General features: G+C 56.1%; 3 protein-coding genes across 13 annotated transcripts in view; 1 reads left to right on the top strand and 2 right to left on the bottom strand.

Moving 5' to 3' along the window:
* Window positions 1-1,347, bottom strand: part of PPIL6 (peptidylprolyl isomerase like 6) — a 52,656-nt gene extending 51,309 nt beyond the window's left edge. For all 7 annotated transcript variants that reach the window (XR_010336651.1, XM_064360789.1, XM_064360790.1 and 4 more), the window contains exon 1: window positions 1,213-1,347. Coding sequence is in view for 6 of the 7 variants with exons in the window: in XM_064360789.1 (XP_064216859.1) it covers window positions 1,213-1,347 (135 nt within the window). In the remaining variant the exon portion in view is untranslated. The remainder of the gene's footprint in view (window positions 1-1,212) is intronic.
* Window positions 1,348-1,814: 467 nt separating this feature from the next.
* Window positions 1,815-4,664, top strand: SMPD2 (sphingomyelin phosphodiesterase 2). Its single transcript, XM_012438389.2, has 10 exons — window positions 1,815-1,900; window positions 2,099-2,195; window positions 2,303-2,379; window positions 2,720-2,813; window positions 2,960-3,049; window positions 3,296-3,378; window positions 3,506-3,638; window positions 3,732-3,836; window positions 4,024-4,177; window positions 4,274-4,664. The coding sequence occupies exons 1-10, from the start codon at window positions 1,851-1,853 to the stop codon at window positions 4,657-4,659; spliced, it is 1,269 nt and encodes a 422-aa protein (XP_012293812.2). The 5' UTR covers window positions 1,815-1,850; the 3' UTR covers window positions 4,660-4,664.
* A 150-nt stretch (window positions 4,665-4,814) lies between these two features.
* MICAL1 (microtubule associated monooxygenase, calponin and LIM domain containing 1) lies at window positions 4,815-17,109 on the bottom strand. Of its 5 annotated transcripts, none has more exons than XM_012438385.2 (25): window positions 17,049-17,109; window positions 15,261-15,571; window positions 14,960-15,167; window positions 14,590-14,694; window positions 13,827-13,931; window positions 13,563-13,718; window positions 12,893-12,993; window positions 11,306-11,563; window positions 10,973-11,088; window positions 10,656-10,782; window positions 10,399-10,480; window positions 9,732-9,879; window positions 9,208-9,398; window positions 8,922-9,010; window positions 8,743-8,784; window positions 8,415-8,498; window positions 8,129-8,297; window positions 7,749-7,828; window positions 7,188-7,464; window positions 6,826-6,920; window positions 6,482-6,595; window positions 6,266-6,359; window positions 5,972-6,071; window positions 5,801-5,874; window positions 4,815-5,092 (listed from the first exon to the last, which is right to left on the bottom strand). In XM_012438385.2, exons 2-25 carry the CDS (start codon window positions 15,516-15,518, stop codon window positions 4,944-4,946), a joined length of 3,222 nt encoding a protein of 1,073 aa, XP_012293808.2. In that variant the 5' UTR covers window positions 15,519-15,571; window positions 17,049-17,109; the 3' UTR covers window positions 4,815-4,943. The 5 variants fall into 5 exon arrangements, with proteins under 5 accessions (XP_012293808.2, XP_012293806.2, XP_012293803.2 ...); XM_012438383.2 differs by lacking the exon at window positions 17,049-17,109 and adding an exon at window positions 16,943-17,010; XM_012438380.3 differs by lacking the exon at window positions 17,049-17,109 and adding an exon at window positions 16,943-17,010 and having other exon boundaries at window positions 11,327-11,563.
* Window positions 17,110-20,041: the final 2,932 nt, after the last annotated feature.

Below are 20,041 nucleotides of genomic sequence, written 5' to 3'. Positions count from 1 at the left end.
CCAAGCAACACAGACCACAATTTCTACTTTTGATGATCCATGTATTATTTTCACAGACTTCTGATCACTTGTTTTCTTTTTATTATTTATTTATTTATTTTGAGACAGGGTCTGTCTGGCTCTGTCACCCAGACTGGAGTGCGATGGCATGATCTCAGCTCACTGCAACCTGCGCCCACCGGGTTCAAGCCATTCTTGTGCCTCAGACTCCTGAGCAGCCGGGATTACAAATGCCCGCCACCATATCCGGCTGATTTTTTTGTATTTTTAGTCGAGACAGGGTTTCACCATGTTGGCCAAGCTGGTCTCGAACTCCGCCTCTGCCTCCCAAAGTGCTGGGATTACAGGCGCGAGTCACCACGCCCAAAATGTCTTATATTTGGGAACATTTCGTTGTCAAGTATCGAGCTGGGTATTTCGGGAGTTACAAACATTAATTAAGGCATGGTCGTGGGGTTAAGCTGAGGTTTGGTGAGAAGCTTGGCAGGGGCAGCATCTCTGGAGCAAACCCTATAAGAAGGGCTGAATTCTACATTCTGACATTTCATACATTTCTACATTTCTGCTGCATTTCAGGTTGCAAGTGTGCTGCAGCATGACTGATCTGGCCAAATTCTTCCAGTTTCCTCAAGTGCTTTTCCTTTAATACCGTTCTGAGTGTTTACAAAGAAACGGTTTTCCAAAGCACTTGTGAACCATTTATTAAGAAATCCGTGAAGCATCTAGTTCAACTGGAATGCAGTAACGGCTCTAGAGAATTCAGAGAATTCTTCCCCGAAGGAACAGTTTACAAAAATCGCTTGGGGAAGGAGGGGGGCTGTAAACTCAGCTAGTTACACAGTAATCATTTTTCCATAAATTTTATAATCTATAATTCAATAAAAAATTGACGTGGAATAAAATCTGTGGATATGTGCGTGTGTGTTGGAGGGGATTACCTTATTTCCCAGCACGGTTCAGAGCCCTTCCTTCGCTCGGTTTTCCCTTTAAAGGTCGCGAAGTCGAACGCCAGCCCCCGGACCCTAACTTGCCCCCCACACTCTCCTCCTGGTCCTCCAGACGGAGCCCTCCCAGCCCGGACACGCCAGCCCCTTCCTCCGCCCGCGAAACCTTTACCACCGCCGCCTCGAGGAGGCGCTGCGCCCGCAGTCCTCGGGGCCGAGAGCGGGGAGCTGGGAGGACCGCCCGCAACGGAGGTTTCTCTGCGGTTACCTCAGCAGCGCTCTTCGCAATCTGAAAGTTGGGGCAGCTGAAGAGCCCCACCACCTTCACCTGCAGCGGCCGCTCGGGTAGCGGGGGCGAGCCGCACCGGGCGTGCTGGGGCCGGCAGGGCTGCGGACTTCCCATGGCCGCGCGCGGGGACGCCCCGGGAGCCCAAACACTGCGCGTCGTTCAGGCAACTGCGCGGCCTCGCCCCCGCCGTTCACAGGGGGCGGGGCCGAGGGGGCCAGGGGCGGGGTCGAGGGCGGCCGGTGGCGGCTGGGCCTTTCCTCAACTTTGCGCCTGTTGCTGGGCGGCCGGCGCGCGGGCTGCTGCCGGGGACGAGCTCGGCGGAAAAGGAACCGGCAGCCGCCAGCCCGGGGGCGCTCTCGGGACACCCAGGGTCCTCGCGCGCGGCCCTCGCCGAGCCTGGGCGCCCGGATTTCTGCAGCGGATCGCCTTTCTGGGTTGGCGGCCGACCGGATCCGGACGAGCAGGCCGGTTGCTGGGGGAACGCGGGGGCCTAAGCCGCGCGGGCTTGGTGCCCACCTGTGCGCGCCGCCCGCGAGGAAGGAACAGCCCGGGGAGGAGGAGCCGGCGGCCGTCACCGGGGAGCTCGAGCCGCCTCGCGCCCCTGCAGCGCCCTCGCCATGAAGCCCAACTTCTCCCTGCGACTGCGGATTTTCAACCTCAACTGCTGGTGAGCGCGTCCGCGGAGTGCGGTCTGGGGGCCCCTTCGGCTCGCACCCATGCAGCCTTCCTCACTGCCCGTCCACGGCTCCATCCCACCCCACGATCTCAGGGTGTAGGGGGAACCCGAACCTCCAAAGTCTGCATCAGGCCCCAGCCCCCGTGGTCCCAGCAGTCACCTCCCCTGCCCCGCTCTTTCCTTCCTTAGGGGCATTCCCTACTTGAGCAAACACCGGGCCGACCGCATGAAGCGCCTGGGAGACTTTCTGAACAAGGAGAGCTTCGACCTGGCTCTACTGGAGGAGGTGAGGTTGTGCAGCACCGCGCAGAACCCAGGCTGGGAGGAGAGCACCTGGGGGCAGACAGTCCCTCTGGGGAAAGGCCAAGAAGGCATCCTCATCCCTTCCCTCAGGTGTGGAGTGAGCAGGACTTCCAGTACCTGAGACAGAAGCTGTCGCCTACCTACCCAGCTGCACACCACTTCCGCAGGTGAGAAGCCCACTGGCCTGAAGCCTGTTCTCAGCCCAGGAGGCTCTTGGCTCTGCCAGCCTTTCCCTATCCTGCCTGCATCCTACACTCTGTCCTCCAGCCTCCTCTCCCTCTGGATGTGAGAGAAGGGTGAACCAAGAAGGTCCTATGACTTAAGCCCATTTCAGCTTTGTTATCTGGCTGCCCTATACTCCTCCCAAGGTTGTTGCCTTTGTTCTAGGGCTAGTCCCAGCAGTAGAGAAAGAAAAAATAGCTGATCAGAGCTGGAAGACAAGGGAGGGGAAGAGGGCTGGGTGTCTCTCCCTGTTTTTCTGGTTATTAAGCAGGGCTTGGCTTTCAGCGGAATCATTGGCAGTGGCCTCTGTGTCTTCTCCAAACACCCAATCCAGGAGCTAACCCAGCACGTCTACACTCTCAATGGCTACCCCTACATGGTAAGCCAGACCTCTGACCTCTTCCACCTCCCTTCCCCACCTCCAGTAATACAAGATACAGGAGGCAGCCTTCTGAGAGAGAGCTGCAGGGGATGGGCAGAAAGGGGGTGGCGGTGCCCTGAGTTTCTACTTCCTCCTGCCTGCAGATCCATCACGGTGACTGGTTCAGTGGAAAGGCTGTGGGGCTGCTGGTGCTCCATCTAAGCGGCGTGGTGCTTAACGCCTATGTGACCCATGTGAGTGAAGCTGGCAGTGCCTAGGGCTGGGACATGCAGCCCCGTCCTGGGACACAGAGATGGTACTCCTCTAGCTCTAATGCCTGGGGGTGAGGTGTGGGAGCAAGATCTTCTTATAAGGAAGCATTGGGCAAGGTGTATCCATTCTACACCAAACACTCTGCCAAGTGTCAGATACAGGCTTGATTCAGACATACTCCTGGGACCCTCACTCTTACCTGCTGTGATCTCTTCTATCTTGCTCAGCTCCATGCCGAATACAATCGACGAAAGGACATCTACCTAGCACATCGTGTGGCCCAAGCTTGGGAACTGGCCCAGTTCATCCAGTGTGTGAGCCTGAGCTTGAAAGGGGAAGTGGGATGGGACCCAGGGGGTTCAGGGCGAACAAGGCCTCACTCACAGGGAAGAGCTGGTGAGGGAAGAACTCCTGCCTCACCAGCCTGGTTCCCCCAGCCACACATCCAAGAAGGCAGACATGGTTCTGTTGTGTGGAGACCTCAACATGCACCCAGAAGACCTGGGCTGCTGCCTGCTGAAGGAGTGGATAGGGCTTCGTGATGCCTACCTTGAGACTCAGGACTTCAAGGTGAGGATTTACCTGTTCTTTCCCCACCCATATCTCCAGCTTCTCTCCCTCCTCCTTCCCCTACATCCTACCATGAGCTACCGATTCCCTTAGGGTTCTGAAGAAGGCAGCACAATGGTGCCCAAGAACTGCTACGTCAACCAGCGGGAGCTGAAGCCGTTTCCCTTTGGCATCCGTATTGACTACGTGCTTTACAAGGCCAGGCTCCTCCCTCAACATGCCTTCATCTGCTGTGTGTCTCTGTCTACCACCAGCCTATGTAGATCCTTTGCTCAGCTAGTCTAGTCTTGGACTACTGATGGTTGGAAAGTGGGGAAGCCAGGAGCTGGTTCTCTGGGAAGAAGCCCTCATATATAAGCTTCTCTCTGGCCCTTACTTTTCCTAGGCAGTTTCTGGGTTTTACATCTGCTGTAAGAGTCTTGAAACCACTACAGGCTACGACCCTCACAGTGGCACCCCCCTCTCTGATCATGAAGCCCTGATGGCTACTCTGTGTGTGAGGCAAAGCCCCCCACAGCAGAACCCTGGCTCTACCCACGGTGAGTCACCCCCACCCTTTCCCGTGGCCCTTCCCCCACTTGAAGCAGCCCTTCCACTCTGACTCTTTCCTGCCCTACTGCCCTGCCCTGTTCTAGGACCAGCAGAGAGGTTGCCCTTGATGAGTGTGCTAAGGGAGGCCTGGACGGAGCTGGGTCTGGGCATGGCTCAGGCTCGCTGGTGGGCCGCCTTCGCTAGCTATGTGATTGGCCTGGGGCTGCTTCTCCTGGCATTGCTGTGTGTCCTGGTGGCTGGAGGAGGGGCCAGGGAAGCTGCCATACTGCTCTGGACCCCCAGTGTAGGACTGGTGCTGTGGGCAGGTGCATTCTACCTTTTCCATGTGCAGGAGGCCAATGGCTTATATAAGGCCCAGGCTGAGCTCCAGCATGTGCTCGGAAGGGCAAGGGAGGCCCAGGGCCTGGGCCCAGAACCTCAGCCAGCCCTACTCCTGGGGCAGCAGGAGCGGAACAATAAAGAACAATAAAGCTTGGCACTTAGTGGCTCTGCCTTTTTCCTTGTAGAGGCAATGGTGGGAGCCAGGGGTCAGTGTGACTGTTACACTACAGACCTGAAGGCTCCTACACATCTGCTGTCCCCACATACGCCCGCACCTCCCACCTGCAGGCAATGTGAGCCCTGTTTGTGGCAGAAACATTTTAATTATAAACAGCAAGGCTCTCTGCCAGGCAGCCCAGATGAACAGGGGTGGCACTGTGTAGGGGTGAGGTGTTTCCCTTGTGGGAATGAAGGCAGACAGCCCACCCTCTTCTAGCCCTGGGCCCCTGTCCCCAAGGCCAGCTCACTGAGCCTGCGATCCTCCTGGAGGCGGATGAGGGCATCTCTCTGGTTGATCACATCCACTAGCTTCCTCAGGACCTGGTCCTCGGCCTGCCGATCAGCAGCTGTCTTTAGGGTTTCTGAAAGGAGGAGACAAAGCTTAAAGAACAGGGAACTGGGCAGGGAGGCAGGAGAGCCACAACCTAATCCCAGCCTATGTGATTTCTTTTCTTTTTTTTTTTTTGAGATAGAGTCTCACTCGGTCGCCAGGCGCCAGGCACCAGGCTGGAGTGCAATGGCGTGATCTCGGCTCACTGCAACCCCCGCCTCCCTGGTTCAAGCAATTCTCCTGCCTCAGCCTCCCAAGTAGCTGGGACTACAGATGCGTGCCACCACACCCAGCTAATTTTTATATTTTAGTAGAGATGGGGTTTCACTATGTTGGCCAGGATGGTCTTGATCTCTTGACCTCATGATCCACCCATCTCGGCTTCCCAAAGTGCTGCGATTACAGGTGTGAGCCACCAGGTCCGGCCTCTATGTGATTTCTACAACCCGGGCTTTGTTTCCTAAGTGGCAAAATTAGGAGGGTTGCCAACACCAGTGCTTTTCTAGCACTACTAAGCAGCAGCAGTTTTTTGAAGGAGATCTTGTGTAAAAGCCAACTGTGCAGCTCTGATTGAACTGAAAGGAGAAGGGGGCTTTGGAGTCCCCTCCTCTGGCTTCCTCCTGAATTATCTCAGAGGTACACAGACTAGAGGACCATGCTGCTTGGTCAGTATCTGAGATCACAAGGCTTGTGCGACATAGCCCTGGGATGCATCTGCCTCTCCCCACATCCCACCTACCTTCCCGGTTCATGTAGCTTCGTAGCTCCTGGTCCAGCTGCCACTGTTTCTCCTCCAGGTTCAAATCCTGTACCCTGTGGAGGTCAAGGATTGTAGAAGCAGAGCTCTCTAGGGTGCCCGAGGGGCTGGAGCCTGGCCCATGGGCCACCGTCACCATCCCCTTCCCCTTACGTGATCATGAGCTCGGCCTCCTCAGCCACCAGGCTGTTTTTCTTCTCAACGAGCTGTAGCAGCTGTCCTACCCATAGTACCTTTTGCTCTTCTGGGGAACCTAATAAGAAGGAAGATGGGTGGGGTGGTCAGGAGGCTTCCAGCCAGCGCCACAGAAGTCATAGGCTCAGGGATGACAGGAGATTGGGGTTACAGGTATGTGTTAGCTGTGTGGTGCAGCCATTGGGACTATGGGCTGGAGCCTGGCTGAACACAGTGCCAGGAGGCAGAGGGGTGTCCTAGCTTGTCACTCACTGCTCTGGCGCCTCAGGGCCAGCTCCAGCTTCACACCCTCAGCCTCCAGCTCTCTCAGGGCAGCCTCGATCTCATGTAGTCGCCGTTGGATGGCCTGAGGAGTACAAGACAGGATACCCAGGAGTCTCTGGGTTGCTCCAGCACGGAGCGCTGAAGGAGCTCTGATCTCAGTCTCAGAACTCTGACCCCATCAGAACTTTGGGAACCCCTGGGCACCTGGGCCTTGCGGAACCTCTTCATCTGCTCCTCCTTCACGCGGCGCAGCAGAGTCCGACGCCACGTTGGGTAGTTATTCATGTTGCCTGAGGTCTTGGCCAAGGTCAGCAGGGCCTATGGGAGGGTCAGGCAGTCAGGGATAGGGCCTGGGCCCCAAGGTGGATAGGAGTGCTGTTTGGAAAGGCAGACAAGAACCCGCACTGAGAGTGGGGAAGCTTGGTAGAAAAGGTGGAGGCCTAGAGTGAGAAGACGTTCCAAGAGAAGGTGCAGAGGACGGAGCGCGGTGCAGGTTTCTCCTGTGGTGGGCTGGAGCGCGTTTCATGGATGCATGCTGGCCCACTCACCTCCACATCTGAGTCCAAAGACACATCTTCTTCTTCCACTTCCTCTTCACTGGAGGAGGGACACTCTTCTTCCTCCTTCTCCATGGCCACAAGAACTGCGAAGAAGAAGAACTAAGAAGTTCGACTGCCTCCAGCACCTGCGCCAGTCAGGCAACAAAGAGCATGGTGGTGACGGAAGCCTGCGAGTCTGGTAAAGACTTTAATGTATGTGGGGGGCATGGGAGGAACTGAGAAGAATGGAGCAGAGGAGAGGCTGCCATGGCCTGGGATCCCCACAACCTCCCTCTGTCTTCCCCAGAATTCCTCTGCAGGAAGCCAGTGCTCCCACCCTGGGTCAGCACATCTGTGGGAATGGCAGTTACCTTGAGGGCTCTGGACTGGCACGCCCCAACCCACAAAGCTGCTCTCCAGGGCCTGGCGGGCCAAGGCGGAGCAGCTGCGGGGGGGCTTGGGTGGAGGCTCCATTTCCGAGTCAGGGGCAATGTTAAGGGAGGACAGCCGCTGGCGTTCCAGGCTGGAGAGGCGGATCCGCCGGCGGCTGGGCTGACTGAGACCTGGAACGGGACTGGCCCCCTCCTGTGAGGCTGTGGGAGTTGAGAGGCCTGGGGGCATGCTGTTCTCACTTGGTGTGGGGAGCTCCTGGAAAAACCACCATGTGGTGCGGTCAGTGACCTGCCAGGGTAGGAGGAGGACACCCCTTTGGAGCAAAGGTGAGCCTTGGCATTCATTCGCTTAACACCGTTTACAGTGCCCGGCTGTGTTCTAGATACTTGAGAGAGCAAGAAGTGTAAGCAGACAGGCATCCCCGCCTTCACAGAGCTTGCATCCTAGTAGAGGAAGACATTCAGTTACCCCCAGCAAGGCACTCTCCTCTCCCCCTGCCCCGGCACACACACACACACACACGCCTTCGCAATTTTTACCGGGCTCTCGGGGCCTCCGTCACTGCCTTCCTCCTCGTGGTCTGGCTGGGGCAGGTGCTGGAGGCAGTAGAAGAAATGTCCTGGAAAGAATGGAGAAGGGAGGAGGCATCTGGTGTGGGCAGCCCGGCACCCAGACAGGAAACAAGTTTACAAAGGAAGGTGGGGAAAACAAGACAGATTTGCAGGTGAATTTCTGCCAGCCTCCTGTTCTTAGAACCACACATCTGGAGCTTTGGAGGGGACAGAGAAGACCCTGAGCTCAGGAGAAGAAAGTGCCATCTTCAGCCTGTTTTCACTCTGTGCCCCTCTACCTCAGACTCTTTGTCCCCCAGGCAGGGCCAGGCCCAAAGTCTCTCTGGAGGTCTCTCAGGCCCACTCACCATCTCCTGGGTGCTGCCCGTAGCCACCTGGCCACAGCGTGGCTTCACAGGTATGGCAGCGGAAGCAGCTCCGGTGGAAGAAATGGCCATCGACATAGACGCGTTCCAGGACATAGAGATGTTCCCCACAAAGTGCACACAGGTCCTCAGCACCGGCCTGCATGGACCCCTAAGGACATGGGGTCAGGGGGAGCCAAGGCCAGCTGCAAGGTTCTTTCCCTCTCATGAAACACCCCTGCCCTGCCCTCCCCAGGCCTCTGCCTGCACACGAGGCCCTGGCTCTCACCTCGTGGTGTTGGGATGGAGGTGTCAGGGGTACACCAGGCTCTGAGTCAGGTGGTGCCTCAGTGCTTGGGGTCTCAGCCTCCATCTAAGGAGGTAAGTGCTTAGGCCGGGAGGATAGAGGGGCAGGGCCAGCTGGGAGGGGACGTGTACAGATGAATAGGAGGGGCTGAAGGGAAGGGGAGTGAGACTAGGCAGGGAGGCTGGATCAGGGGGTTATAGGACCTGGGGTGGGAAGCAAGACATGGGGGGATGGGAGAGAGGGAAGACAGAACCGGAAAAAGGGATAAAACCCCGGGGTAGGAGACTGACCCGCCCCTGCCTGAATTTACCTCCAAGCGCAGCTTCTTGCCACCAACATCCTCCGCATTTTCCTGCAAGAAGTCCTAACAGCTCTGGGTGTGATGTTTTGAGCTCCCCTGTCCTCCCTACTTTCTGAATGTCCTCACCATCACCCCAGGATCTCCACTGGGTACCCCTGCCCAGCTCCAACCCCGCCTAGACTCTCCACCTTGGCCCGGGATCGCTGCAGGGTCCTCTGAAGTTTGCCAAGGAATAATATAGCACTGGAGGTCCCTGGGGAGGCCTGGCTGACAGGGCCTGTGGGGAGAGCCAGGGCATCAGTGTGCATGGGGGTGCCAATGCTGTACCCCAGAACACACAGCACTCTCCAACCCTGAAGGACACCTCTCCTAGGCTGGCCCTCAGAGGGCGCCTTCTCTCTTTCTGCTACACACACTTCCCCATCCCCCCACCTCCCCATCCCCCATGTCCTGCCCGCCTTCCCTCCAGGTTACTTGGCCTGTGGGGCGTGCTCTTGAAGGCACTGTGGAAGTGGCTGAGGTAGGCAATGAGACCCAGTGGGTCGCTCCCTGCCACCACGGCCTGTGCAGACACCACCGGTGTGATGCCCAGCTCATGCTCTGCCATCTTTATCGCCCAAGCAGTTGCTTCCAGAGCCTCCAGCCCCTGCAGCTCTGAGGGTTCCCTGTAGGGTGTCAGGGAGAAAAGCCAACTAGAGACAAAAACCTAGCCCCACTGAGGGGAGGAGGGCCAGCAGGAGGGGAGGGCCAGCAAGCAGCAGCTGGGGTACAAGAAGGCATGAAGGTAGGTATGTAGTCTCTGCTACCCAGCGCCCAACGCAGTGATGCTGCTTCTGACTTTGAGGGCCTGTGCCATTCACAAAGTCTCCCCTATCTGAATGCATTAGAGTCTCACGAGACTGTCGGCAGGTGTAGGGAAGAATACTCTCTCTAGGAATCAACAGGATGTGCTAACTCCTACATGGAGATCATGAGAGGCGGGTCTTCCAGGGACTCACAGCAGGCCAGGCTGCAGCCGGTGCACCAGAGCACACAGAGCTAGCCCGTCAGCCCAGGAGGAAGACAAATCGGTGACGTGGACTCCTGGGTACCCAGCTGTCTGCTCCTGGCACCAGCGTAGCAGCTCCTCCTGGGTGCCTGCTGACCCTAGGAGAGAAGGCTGTGCTGTGCCCAAGGCCCCCTCTGCCCCATCCCTGGCACACAGGGAGCCCAGCTGCCGGGTATGGGGGTTGTGTAGGAAAGGAATCAGGGACCCACCTTTACTGGGGCACCAGCCTAAAGCTCACTGTCAGCAGCCCTCCTTCATCCCAATTGTTTTTGTTCTTTTTTATAATCTCTTTTTGGAATAAAGTAGAGGAGTGAATAAAGTGAAATCGCAGCTGGCCACATAGTGGGCTGAAGACTGTAAACTGGGGGAGGGGAGGCACTGCTGCAGCTGTAGTGGAGGTTAAAACACTGAAGCGCTTCCGCTCAGACCGGCAGTCAGCTGCTGCCTGCACACTGCTGCCTCTCTGTTCCTCCAGCAGGCCCCCGGCCAACCCACCAGCCAACAATGAGTGCTCCGGCACACTGCTCCTGCCCTGAGGCTGCAGCTGCTGTGCGGGTCCACCTGGACCTCAATGGGTGGTACATATTTTGGTTACCCCGGGAGGAAGGCCTGCTCACCGGTGGTTGGCATCCCTGCATCTGTCTTGTCGCCGTTCCTCTGCACAGGCTCCTTGGCTAGCACGTCGTATAGGTCTCGTACCTAAGGCAGCCCAGCTCAGGTGTCGAGGCAGGCTGGCCACCCAGCCCCTCGGTCTAGGGGTAAGGGCCTGCAGGGGGTAGGACTGACCCCAAAGGGTGGTGACTGGGCAGGGAGGGCCTGACCTGGGGGAAGGGGGTTGGCTTGGGAAGCCTGGTGGGGATGCCGGGGGTCTGACCTGATTGGGGGTCACTGCCCGGAGGTTCAGGTTGGGGTAGCGGGTGGCTGGGTCCAGCCCATACTGGGCCACATTGCGATGCATGTTTTCTGGGGATGTCTGTGACAGAAGCTGGTACAGGCTCTCACTGAGGGAGTGAGGGTAAGGGGCAGGGGCATGAATGGGAGGGCACCTGTCAGCACCCACCCCTCAGGAACTGCCAGGCCTTTTCTTCTCTTCTGCCTATGCCTCCATCTATTCACCCAGCACCCCTGCCCCTCTTTCTGAGCCTTGTCACATGTCCTGCCCCACTCACACCCTGTCAACTCAGGTCTCACCGCTCAGCCAGCACCTCTAGGCACTCAGCGCCCTCTGCCCACCGCTTCACCATCCAGGCTGCATCAAAGGCTGCCAGGAAGCCTCGTGCCACTCCAGTGCCCAGGGGCCAGAAGGGCTGCAGGGAACAGGAAGCAGCTCAGGGAGAATCCAACAGGAGCATCCCAAGCCCAGATACCCACCAAGGTCACAGCAGAGGGGGCTGTCCCCACACCGGGAGGCCCTTAGCTTTCCCTTAGTTTCCCCTCCACAGGCAAACCTTTTTTATCCCCTCCCCCCTACTGGGAAGCTCCCTCCCCTAACCACGAAACCCTTGTGTCTCCTGAATCCCTCACCTCCACCAGGCAGTCCCCCACCAGTCCCAGCAACAGGCGGGCACCATGCTTCTCTTGCACGCGAGCAGAACTCTCTGCCCGCATCATGCTCGTGAAGTCAAAGGCAGAGACATCAGGCTGCCCATGGGCATCCTGGGCAAACTCTAGTTTCCCGAGCTTGCCATGGGTGGCAAAGTCAGCAGCTGCCCTGGCAAAGCGCTGCAGAGCCTCAGGCACGATATTGGCATTGCCCAGCAGCCGATCGGTGTCCGGCCAGTCCTGAATGGTCAACAGAGCAGAACCGCAGAGACCTTTGAGGGGAGGGTCAGTGGGCCAGTGCTGCCCATTTGAGTGCAGAAGGTGCACATACTGGGCCCAGAGAAGAAGGGGCTGCCCTAGACGACATAGAGTTGAAGGCTGAGCTGGAACTAGAATTCCAGCGGCCTGGACTTCTCACAGCCCTTTCCTCAGCACTCACCCTGCTGCTGGGTGTCTGCTCTGCCCATATCATTACTGTCATATACTTGCCACAAATTCAAGAGCTTTGGTTTTTCTATCACTCAGAGACATGCCTAATTTATCAGGGTACTCATGAGAATGAGATGAGAGAATGCAAATTTAACTCTCAACACAGTACCTAGCACATGGTAGGCACTCAACTAGTTCATTCATTCAACAGATACATACTGAGTGCTTACTATATATCTGGCACCGTTCCAGGTATTGGGAGTTAGCAGCAAGAAACAGACAAAGAGGGCTGGGCGCGGTGGCTCACACCTGTAATCCCAGCACTTTGGGAGGCCGAGGCGGGTGGATCACGAGGTCAAGAGATCGAGACCATCCTGGTCAACATGGTGAAACCCCGTCTCTACTAAAAATACAAAAAATTAGCTGGGCATGATGGCGCATGCCTGTAATCCCAGCTACTCAGGAGGCTGAGGCAGGAGAATTGCCTGAACACAGAGGGCGGAGGTTGCGGTGAGCCGAGATCGCGCCATTGCACTCCAGCCTGGGTAACAAGAGCGAAACTCTTGTCTCAAAACAAGAAAAAAGAAAGAAACAGACAAAGAGACAAAAATGCCTGCCCTCATGGAGCTGACATGTTGTGGTTGGTATAAGGTATTTAGCCCAGAATATGATTCCTGTTGCCTTGTAAATCCCAGGGGAGACTTTTTTTTTTTCAGACAGAGTTCCACTCCATTACCCAGAATGGAGTGCAATGGCATGATCTTTGCTCACTGCAAACTCCGCCTCCCAGGTTCAAGCAATTCTCCTGCCTCAGCCTCCAGAGTAGCTGGGATTACAGGTGCCCACCACCAAAACTGGCTAATTTTTGTATTTTTAGTAGAGATGGGGTTTCACCTTGTTTTTCAGGCTGGTCTTGAACTACTGACCTCAGGTGATCCACCCGCCTTGGCCTCCCAAAGTGCTGGGATTACAGGCGTGAGCCACCACGCCTCGGAGAAGAACTTTTAGAGGTGGACTTAATGCCAGGACAAAGGCAGGAAAGTACAGGGTCCCCACACCCAGGTGTCAACTGTGTCCAAGACTAGCCTCTGCCTCCTGGGGCTCACCACCCAGCCATTCCTTGCCAGGACTGGGCCTCACCTGGCGCAGTACCCCCAGCCGCAGCAGGCACTGCTTCTTGGCTGTCATCACAAAGTAGTGGGTATCATCTTTGTAGTACACGATGTTCTCCAGATCAATGCCTGGGGGTACAGGGCAGGGGACAGGAGATATGTCTCCTGATTATGCATGGCCTGACCCTCTGAGCTGGGATCCCAGCTTAAACGGCAGTGAGTGCTCCACGCATAGAACCCCTCAAGTCCTGATGACACAAAGGACCATCTGTCCCAGACCCAGGAGGCCTGAGGACTTAGAGCAAAGAGGGAAGCTTGTTGGGGTGGGGACATTTGGGAGACCTGCACCGCCTGGTCACACGGCAGTGCAAAGCCAAAGTAAACATAGGCATCTTCTTGAAGTACCATTTTTGTCTTTAATTTGTATCATTTTTATATTTAATCATAAAGGAGCATAAAGCAAAACTCCCACACACAGGTTAATCTGTGAGAGATTCCAGGACTTTTCATGCTGGGTGGTCAACTAGGGCTGTGCCTGCTTAATCACTGAGGGGACAGGTTCCTTCTCCTTTGCTGCTGAGACCACGAAACGGAAAAGTGTAGGATTCCTTGCACTGAGGACAGGTTTGGAAGGGAGAGGCAGGAGCCAGGCCACAGTGAGGCAGGAGGAGGGGAAATTTAGCAAGACGGTCCCTGACCTGTGGCTTTGAGCAGACTCTGGAAGAAGCTCTGGTTGTAGATCCTGGCTACACCGCTGATCTCCGGCACCTGTGTCTCCTCCACGGTGCGTCCGTTCACAAAGTTGGCTGTGATGCCAATGGCCAGTTTACCTCGCATTTCTCGAACCTTGAAGCCTAGAGGTAGTGATAGGGGAACAATGACAGGAGGAGGGGTTATAACAGCCTAAAAAGGCCCAGGAGGTGCCCAAGATGCTGGCTTCTTGGAGGGAAGTGATCACTCACCTTCAGGGACAAATTTACCTCCTGCAGCCGAGATAAGGACGTCAAATTCATAGTTGGCCAGCTGGGCAGGGGGGTTGGGTTGGAGCTGGGCACGCCAGCCACTCCCTGGGGCAGGGGGTATGAGAGGCACAGAAGTGTAGAAGTTGTAAAAGCCCCTATATTCTCAGGACAAGCCAGTGAAATCATCAAAACAAATGTGCAAAGGACTCTGGTTTAGAAAGCAATGATAAATTATCTATCAGATTACACCTTCACAGCAGCCATGGAAGGCAGGTAAGGAAAGAAATGTTATTCCTGTTTTGCAAAAACTCAACCTGAGCCTCAGAGTGGCTTGCCCAAGGCCACACTATTAGAAAAGGAGACTCCTGACTGGGCATGGTGGCTCACACCAGTAATCCCAGCACTTTGGGAGACACCGAGGCGGGCGGATCACTTGAGGTCAGGAGTTTGAGACCAGCCTGGCCAACATGGCAAAACCCCGTCTCTACTAAAAAATACAAAAATTAGCTGGGCGTGGTTGTCCATGCCTGTAATCCCAGCTACTTGGGAGGCTGAGGCAGGAGAATCGCTTGAAACTGGGTGGCAGAGTTGAAGTGAGCTGAGATCCTGCCACTGCACTCCAGTGTGGGCGACAGAGTAAGACTCTGCTTCAAAAAAAAAAAGGAGTCTCCTGGCCCACCCTTTTTCAGATGGGTGGGGCGGGGAGATTCCGGTTCTTGATGGAGCGGGGAGGGGAGATTCCAGGGAGCACAGAAATACTTACCCTTTCTAGGAGGGGGCTGGAGACCAGTGAAAGTGACACCCCAATGAATTTCCACCCCCAGCAGCAATGCCACCTTCAGCAGAAGCAGCTGGAGCTGCCGGATGCCTGGAAGGGAGAGGACACTAGGAACAGGGACCCCAGGGCAGCACAACCTCTCCATGTACCAGCGTGTGCCTGGTCAGACTGGAAAAGGTCTTAGAGATCAGTCTGCCCAGAAGCCCACTTTACAGATGGGGGACATGAGTCTTCTAGGTCACCTGGCTGATATGGATCTTGTCCACTTTGACTCTTGGCTGGCTCAGCAGCTCCCTACTGGCCTGCCTCTAGGCCCAGGCTCACCCGCCCCTCCAGGCCACCTGGTGGAACTCACTGATGTGGTCCAGGGTCCCGGTGCAGAAGCGCCCGTAGAACTTCTTAGCACCGAGTGCCCGCAGGTCGTGGATGGTGAAGGGCCAGAGGTGAAGCACGTTGTGGCGCGAGAACTTGGTGCGCTTTTCCACCAGCACCACACGAGCCCCCAGCAGTGCCAGCTCTACAGCGGCCCGTAGCCCGCAAGGTCCGGCACCCACCACCAGGCACTGTGAACACACAGGGCAGTGAGGGCATGGCATCCTGTCCCTCCTCTGGCTCCCCCCATTCTCCACACCCCATCCCAGGCATCGGGTATCCACCTTGGTGTTGGTGCAGGCCCGGCCCTGCTGGTAGACAGGCTGGCTGGCTCGCTTGTCCAGCTTGGTCCACAGTGACTTGGCGCTCCAGTAGTTGAGCTGGTCCTTGATTTTGTGGTACTGGGGCAGCCCCCCACCAGGCTCCAGCCCCAGGGCCCCACATAGCTCCTGGAAGCTGCTCAGCACATCCTGGCACAGCTGGGCCTGCAGGAAACTCTCAAAGTGGGCATGCGCTGGGTTGGTGGACGTGGGTGAAGCCATGGAGGCCTCTCTGGGGCTCCCGGGGAAAGCAGCAGCTGGGCAGAGGCGAGTGGCTGGAGAGGTGGAAAAAGAAGAGGAAGAGGCTGGATAACAGAAGAAATAAAACGGAAGGGGAGGCGAAGAGAGCAGGCTGGTATCCCCAGGGAGCTCGGGATTCACCCGTGATTGGCTCTGCTCCTCCCTCCCAGCCCACTCCCCTGCCAGCATCTGCTCCAGACATAGCTGCTGTTCCGTTCACTCCAAGTGAATGTGCCAAATTTGGAAGTGAAAACACTAGTCTTGGGCACAGAGGGCACACGGGACACGAGGGGAGCCTCCAGCTCAGCCTCCCTGTCAAGGGATCTCCCAGCCGTGGGGGTAGGAATTCTTAGCCCGCCTTCCTTAGGCCTTGGAATCAGGGCGTGGGGGGATTTCTTAGATGTGGAGAGGGCAGGTCAGCCTTTGCGTGCAACGCAGGGACAGATCTCATACCCATAACCCCAGTTGCTGCGCACATATCCGGCCCCCTCCCCCAACGCGTCCTGTGCTGGGTGCCCCTCGATGGCCACGGTACTACGCTGGGTATGGGAAGTGTCTCCTGGCAAGGGCAAAGTTTTTCTCAGCACTCGTACTTGCCTCCTAACAGAGAAACAGCCTCTGTCCGCGTGGGTTCCACTTCCCACCGCCAAACTACCTCAACAAGCAGCAGCAAGATGTTGCAACTGACTGGGCAACCGAGACCTGGGTCTATTTCTGACGCACTGTGGTCAAAACACTTCCCCTGTGAACTTGCCCTGCTCCAGGGGGCCGTGGGGAGGGCTGGGGGGTCTACCGCAGCCGGGTTCGCTCCGCCCAGGTTCCCCCCTCCCAGATGGACCCCATCCCGCCCCGCCCCTTGTGCGCCCGGGAACACTCTCCTAGGAATCTCTGGAGACAAGGTCTCGCTTTGTCGCCCCCTCCCACGCTAGTTGAGGAGTGCCCGAGGGAGTTTCTCACCCGGGGCCCGTAAAGGATCAGAGGGTATGAAGGAGGCCAGTGTCCACGGCAGTGTTAGGGAGGGTGAGTGGCAGCAGTAGGGGCAGGTCCCTGGGGCTCAGTCCCCTCCGCCCTCCTGCTGCCCCTCGGTTCCCAGCCTGCCTAGACGAGACAGGAGATAAAAGCCTCCCGCCGCGGGTTGCCCAGACGAAGGCAGACGGAATCTTAAGACGGAAGGGCAAAGCTCTTTCTAGGGTGGAGGGTGGAGGAGGAAAACTTCGGCAAAGGGGGAGAAAGGGGCGACCCGGCCTGGAAACGCCAGGACAAAGGCTGTACGAGGGGTGGAGCGGTCTGAAAGGATGAAGAGGGAGCTGGACCGCGGACGACAACAGTGGGGGTCCCCGACACTCCGGACGGCAAAGTCCGGAGGCCGGCTGAGTAGGGCTGGGCTTGGGGAAGACCGGCCCTACCTGCCAGGCGTGGTTCCCGAGCGCCCGCAGCCGCATTTCCCCGGAAGCGCTCCACCTCTCCCCACCCGGCCGCAGGGCGCACAGCCGGCTCCGCAGGACAACTTACCCGCTGCTCCGAGGCCGGAAGGGGGCCGCTTCCTGCTGGGCAGGCAACCCAGTCGGTGCCGGTGGAAGGGCGGGGTGGGGGCGGAAGCGCCGAGATCGGTCGGGGATGCTGGGCGGCGCACAGCGTGCGCCTGGAGTCTCGCGGAGTGTGGGCTTCTACGAGGGGCGCGAGGCGCCGCCGGGGCCTAATTCAAACCTCATTAGCATCTCATTACTTCTGGATCCCCCACCCCCGCGCGCCGCCTCCAGAGGGGACAGTCCAGGGCCCGCCCACGCCTGCAGGGTGGCGCCCAAGGGCGTGGCGCTGCGGACACCTCGTTCGGCTCTGGGGCCTCCTTGTGGGTCTGACCTGATGGGGACCGAGGAGCTCCAGGGTCTGGGCGCCAGGTGCTGCGCGGCCTGGGCTCCTTCGGGGCACCTGCGCGTACAAGGCTAGCTCTTCCCCAGCTGCGAGGCGAGGACCACCCGCCCCGGCGCGGTCCCAGAACTGCTGGCTGCCTCCCAGCGCCGGACGGAGAGGGCGCTCAGGCTCCTCTAGAAGTTTGGAAAAGCTGGCGGGTCCGAGAGTGGCACCGGAACGTCTGCGCTCTCCTCCGGTCTCCCACTTCGAGATCCACTGCCCGGACGCCCCAGGATAGATCCAAGCGCGGAGGGCGCCTCCCTTAAGATAGGTCGGCCGCTAAGCCCGAGCCGAGGGCGAAGGGCGCGGATTAAAGTCCTGGAAATTCAGCAATCTGCAGCTTCCAAATAGATACGAGAAGTGAGAGGGAAGGGGATGGCGGGGAGGGTTAGACCACCACTAAGAGATGGGGAATGGGAGGGGTGTGGAGAAGAAAGACGAAGTCCTCAATGTTCAAGAGTGCCTTAGAGTGAGGACCCAGGGGACTGTCTGCTGAAAAGGGCTGGAGAGGCCTTTGGGATCAACTTCCTCGTATTCCCGATAAGGAAAGAGCGCCTAAAGTGAAGGGACTCGTCCAGTCATTCAGCTAGTTAATATTAACAAAACGTCGAGTCTCACTTATTGACGTTATTCTATGAGTATTACCTCAACATCAGTGCTTGCAACAGTCCCATTTTACCAAAAAGGAAACTGAGTCACAAACGCTCTGTGACCTACACGCAGCAAGTGGCAGAGCTGTTTGGGGGCCCAGGTCTGTCTGTGCTCCACTCCAACCAGGGTTGATCCAAAATGACGCATGAAAGGCTGGCATTTTAAGAATCTGTTTCTTGTTTAGAGGAAGTGACACTGTTACACTGGAAACACTAATAAAACCCAGGAATAAATAGAGGGTTGCTGTCCTGGAGATCCAGAGACCATAAAGAGCTGGGGGGCAACAGGGCTCTCCCTTTATTCTCACTTTGCATTTCATCTGGAAAATCTCTGAGACGCAGTAAGACTTAACACTCACTCTCCTCAGCCCGAGTTGAGAAGCAGGGGAGGAAAGGAAGGGGAAAATGCCTGTTCTCTGCCAGAAGCGAGGGAATTCAGCCAGGTCACGCTCAGAAAACCAGGGCAGCCTCCCAGCTGGGCCCATCCTAGCTCTTCAGTGTGACACATCATTTGGCTTGAAATGAATTTGCCAAATATCAGACACACCCATATTTAAATAAATAGTGTAAAAACGTTCTAAAGTCCACCACAGCTGAGTTACTAGGCCTCTAAAATCATCTCATTTCCCTTTCACCAGTAGATGGCTCACAACTAGCGGCTCCACTTACTGCCTTTGCAAAGGCTTAGTGGAGTCTGGTTTGACTCAATGACTTCAGCCAAACAGGGTCATGTGGCTCTCTGAATGACATAAAATTTGTCTTTAAAAAAGATCACAGAACAATAATGAGTTCATCGGTGCTAAAAACTGCTGACTTGCAGTTTCAATTTATGCTAATTAAATACTTACATGGAGGTATAAAGCAGGAGAGAATATACTGTTCTGGAATCCAGAAGGTCTGGCTGGATTCCAGCTTTGCTTCACGCTAGCCTAATGTGACCCTGGATGTCGCCAACCACCACACTTCTGTCTGCTCATCTCTAAACGGAGGCAGTTTAATCCAAAATTCTATCATTCAATATTGGCCTAAGAAATGAACAGACTAGAAGACCCAAACCAAGTTTACTCAGAATTTCTTCCAAGAAAAAAAAAAATCTCTATTAAAGCTTTATTGTTTAACTACAAGAGTTTCTCTCCTTAATTAGAATCTTGAGTCATGATTCAAATTATGTGTATATAGAACTAAAAATACTGGCATAATCATATTGGCCAATTCATACTGGATCAAATAAGTGGGTGAGACATGAAGTCAGTTTTAAGAGTCCCATTCTAATGTTTTTGCAAATGGTAAAACCTAGCAGTAGCCTAGGTTAAAAACCTGAGCCATTAAGACAGGATTCTCTTTCCCCTGCCCCATACCACGTTCTGTCACCTCCCAATTTCTCATCTCGTGGGCCTGGGGCCAGAAACTGGGTCCCTAGTACTGCAGGTGACATATTTAAGCCACCCTATAATATGGCTTTGCACCTGCAATCCAGTATCTTCAAGCAATAAACTCATGGTCCTGGGCAAGGAAGCTGTGGCTGCAGTATAGCCAGAGACAGCCCCTGATGCAAAACCAGTGATGTCTGAGCCAAAAGTATAGAGAGTCACATGAGAGGACATGACAGGGTGGTTTGATTGAGGTTAGAGGACAGGGGAGGGTAGTCCTGAATTCTGACAGATGAGTAGTCATGACTCAGAGTGGGGGCAGACAACTTTCAAAGCTGAGAAACCACCTGCCACAAAGCCCTCAGGCAGGAAAGAGCTGGGTATGTTTAGGGAACAGCAAGGAACCCATGTGCCTGGAAACCACAATGGGGAAGAGGGTCCCAAGAGGAAGCTGAATTGGAGATTTTATTCTAAACGCCATGGGAAACTGTAGAAGGATTTCAAGCAGAGCAGAGACATGGTGATATTTATCTTAATAACTAATGCAAATCTATTCATTTGGCAAGGCACTCTG

The sequence above is a fragment of the Aotus nancymaae genome, unplaced genomic scaffold, assembly GCF_030222135.1.
Source record: "Aotus nancymaae isolate 86718 unplaced genomic scaffold, 86718_ANA_hifiasm-v0.15.2.pri h1tg000040l, whole genome shotgun sequence".
Classification (NCBI taxonomy): domain Eukaryota; kingdom Metazoa; phylum Chordata; class Mammalia; order Primates; family Aotidae; genus Aotus; species Aotus nancymaae.
Note: the sequence above shows the minus strand (reverse complement) of the source record. Positions and strands in the feature narration are given on the sequence as shown.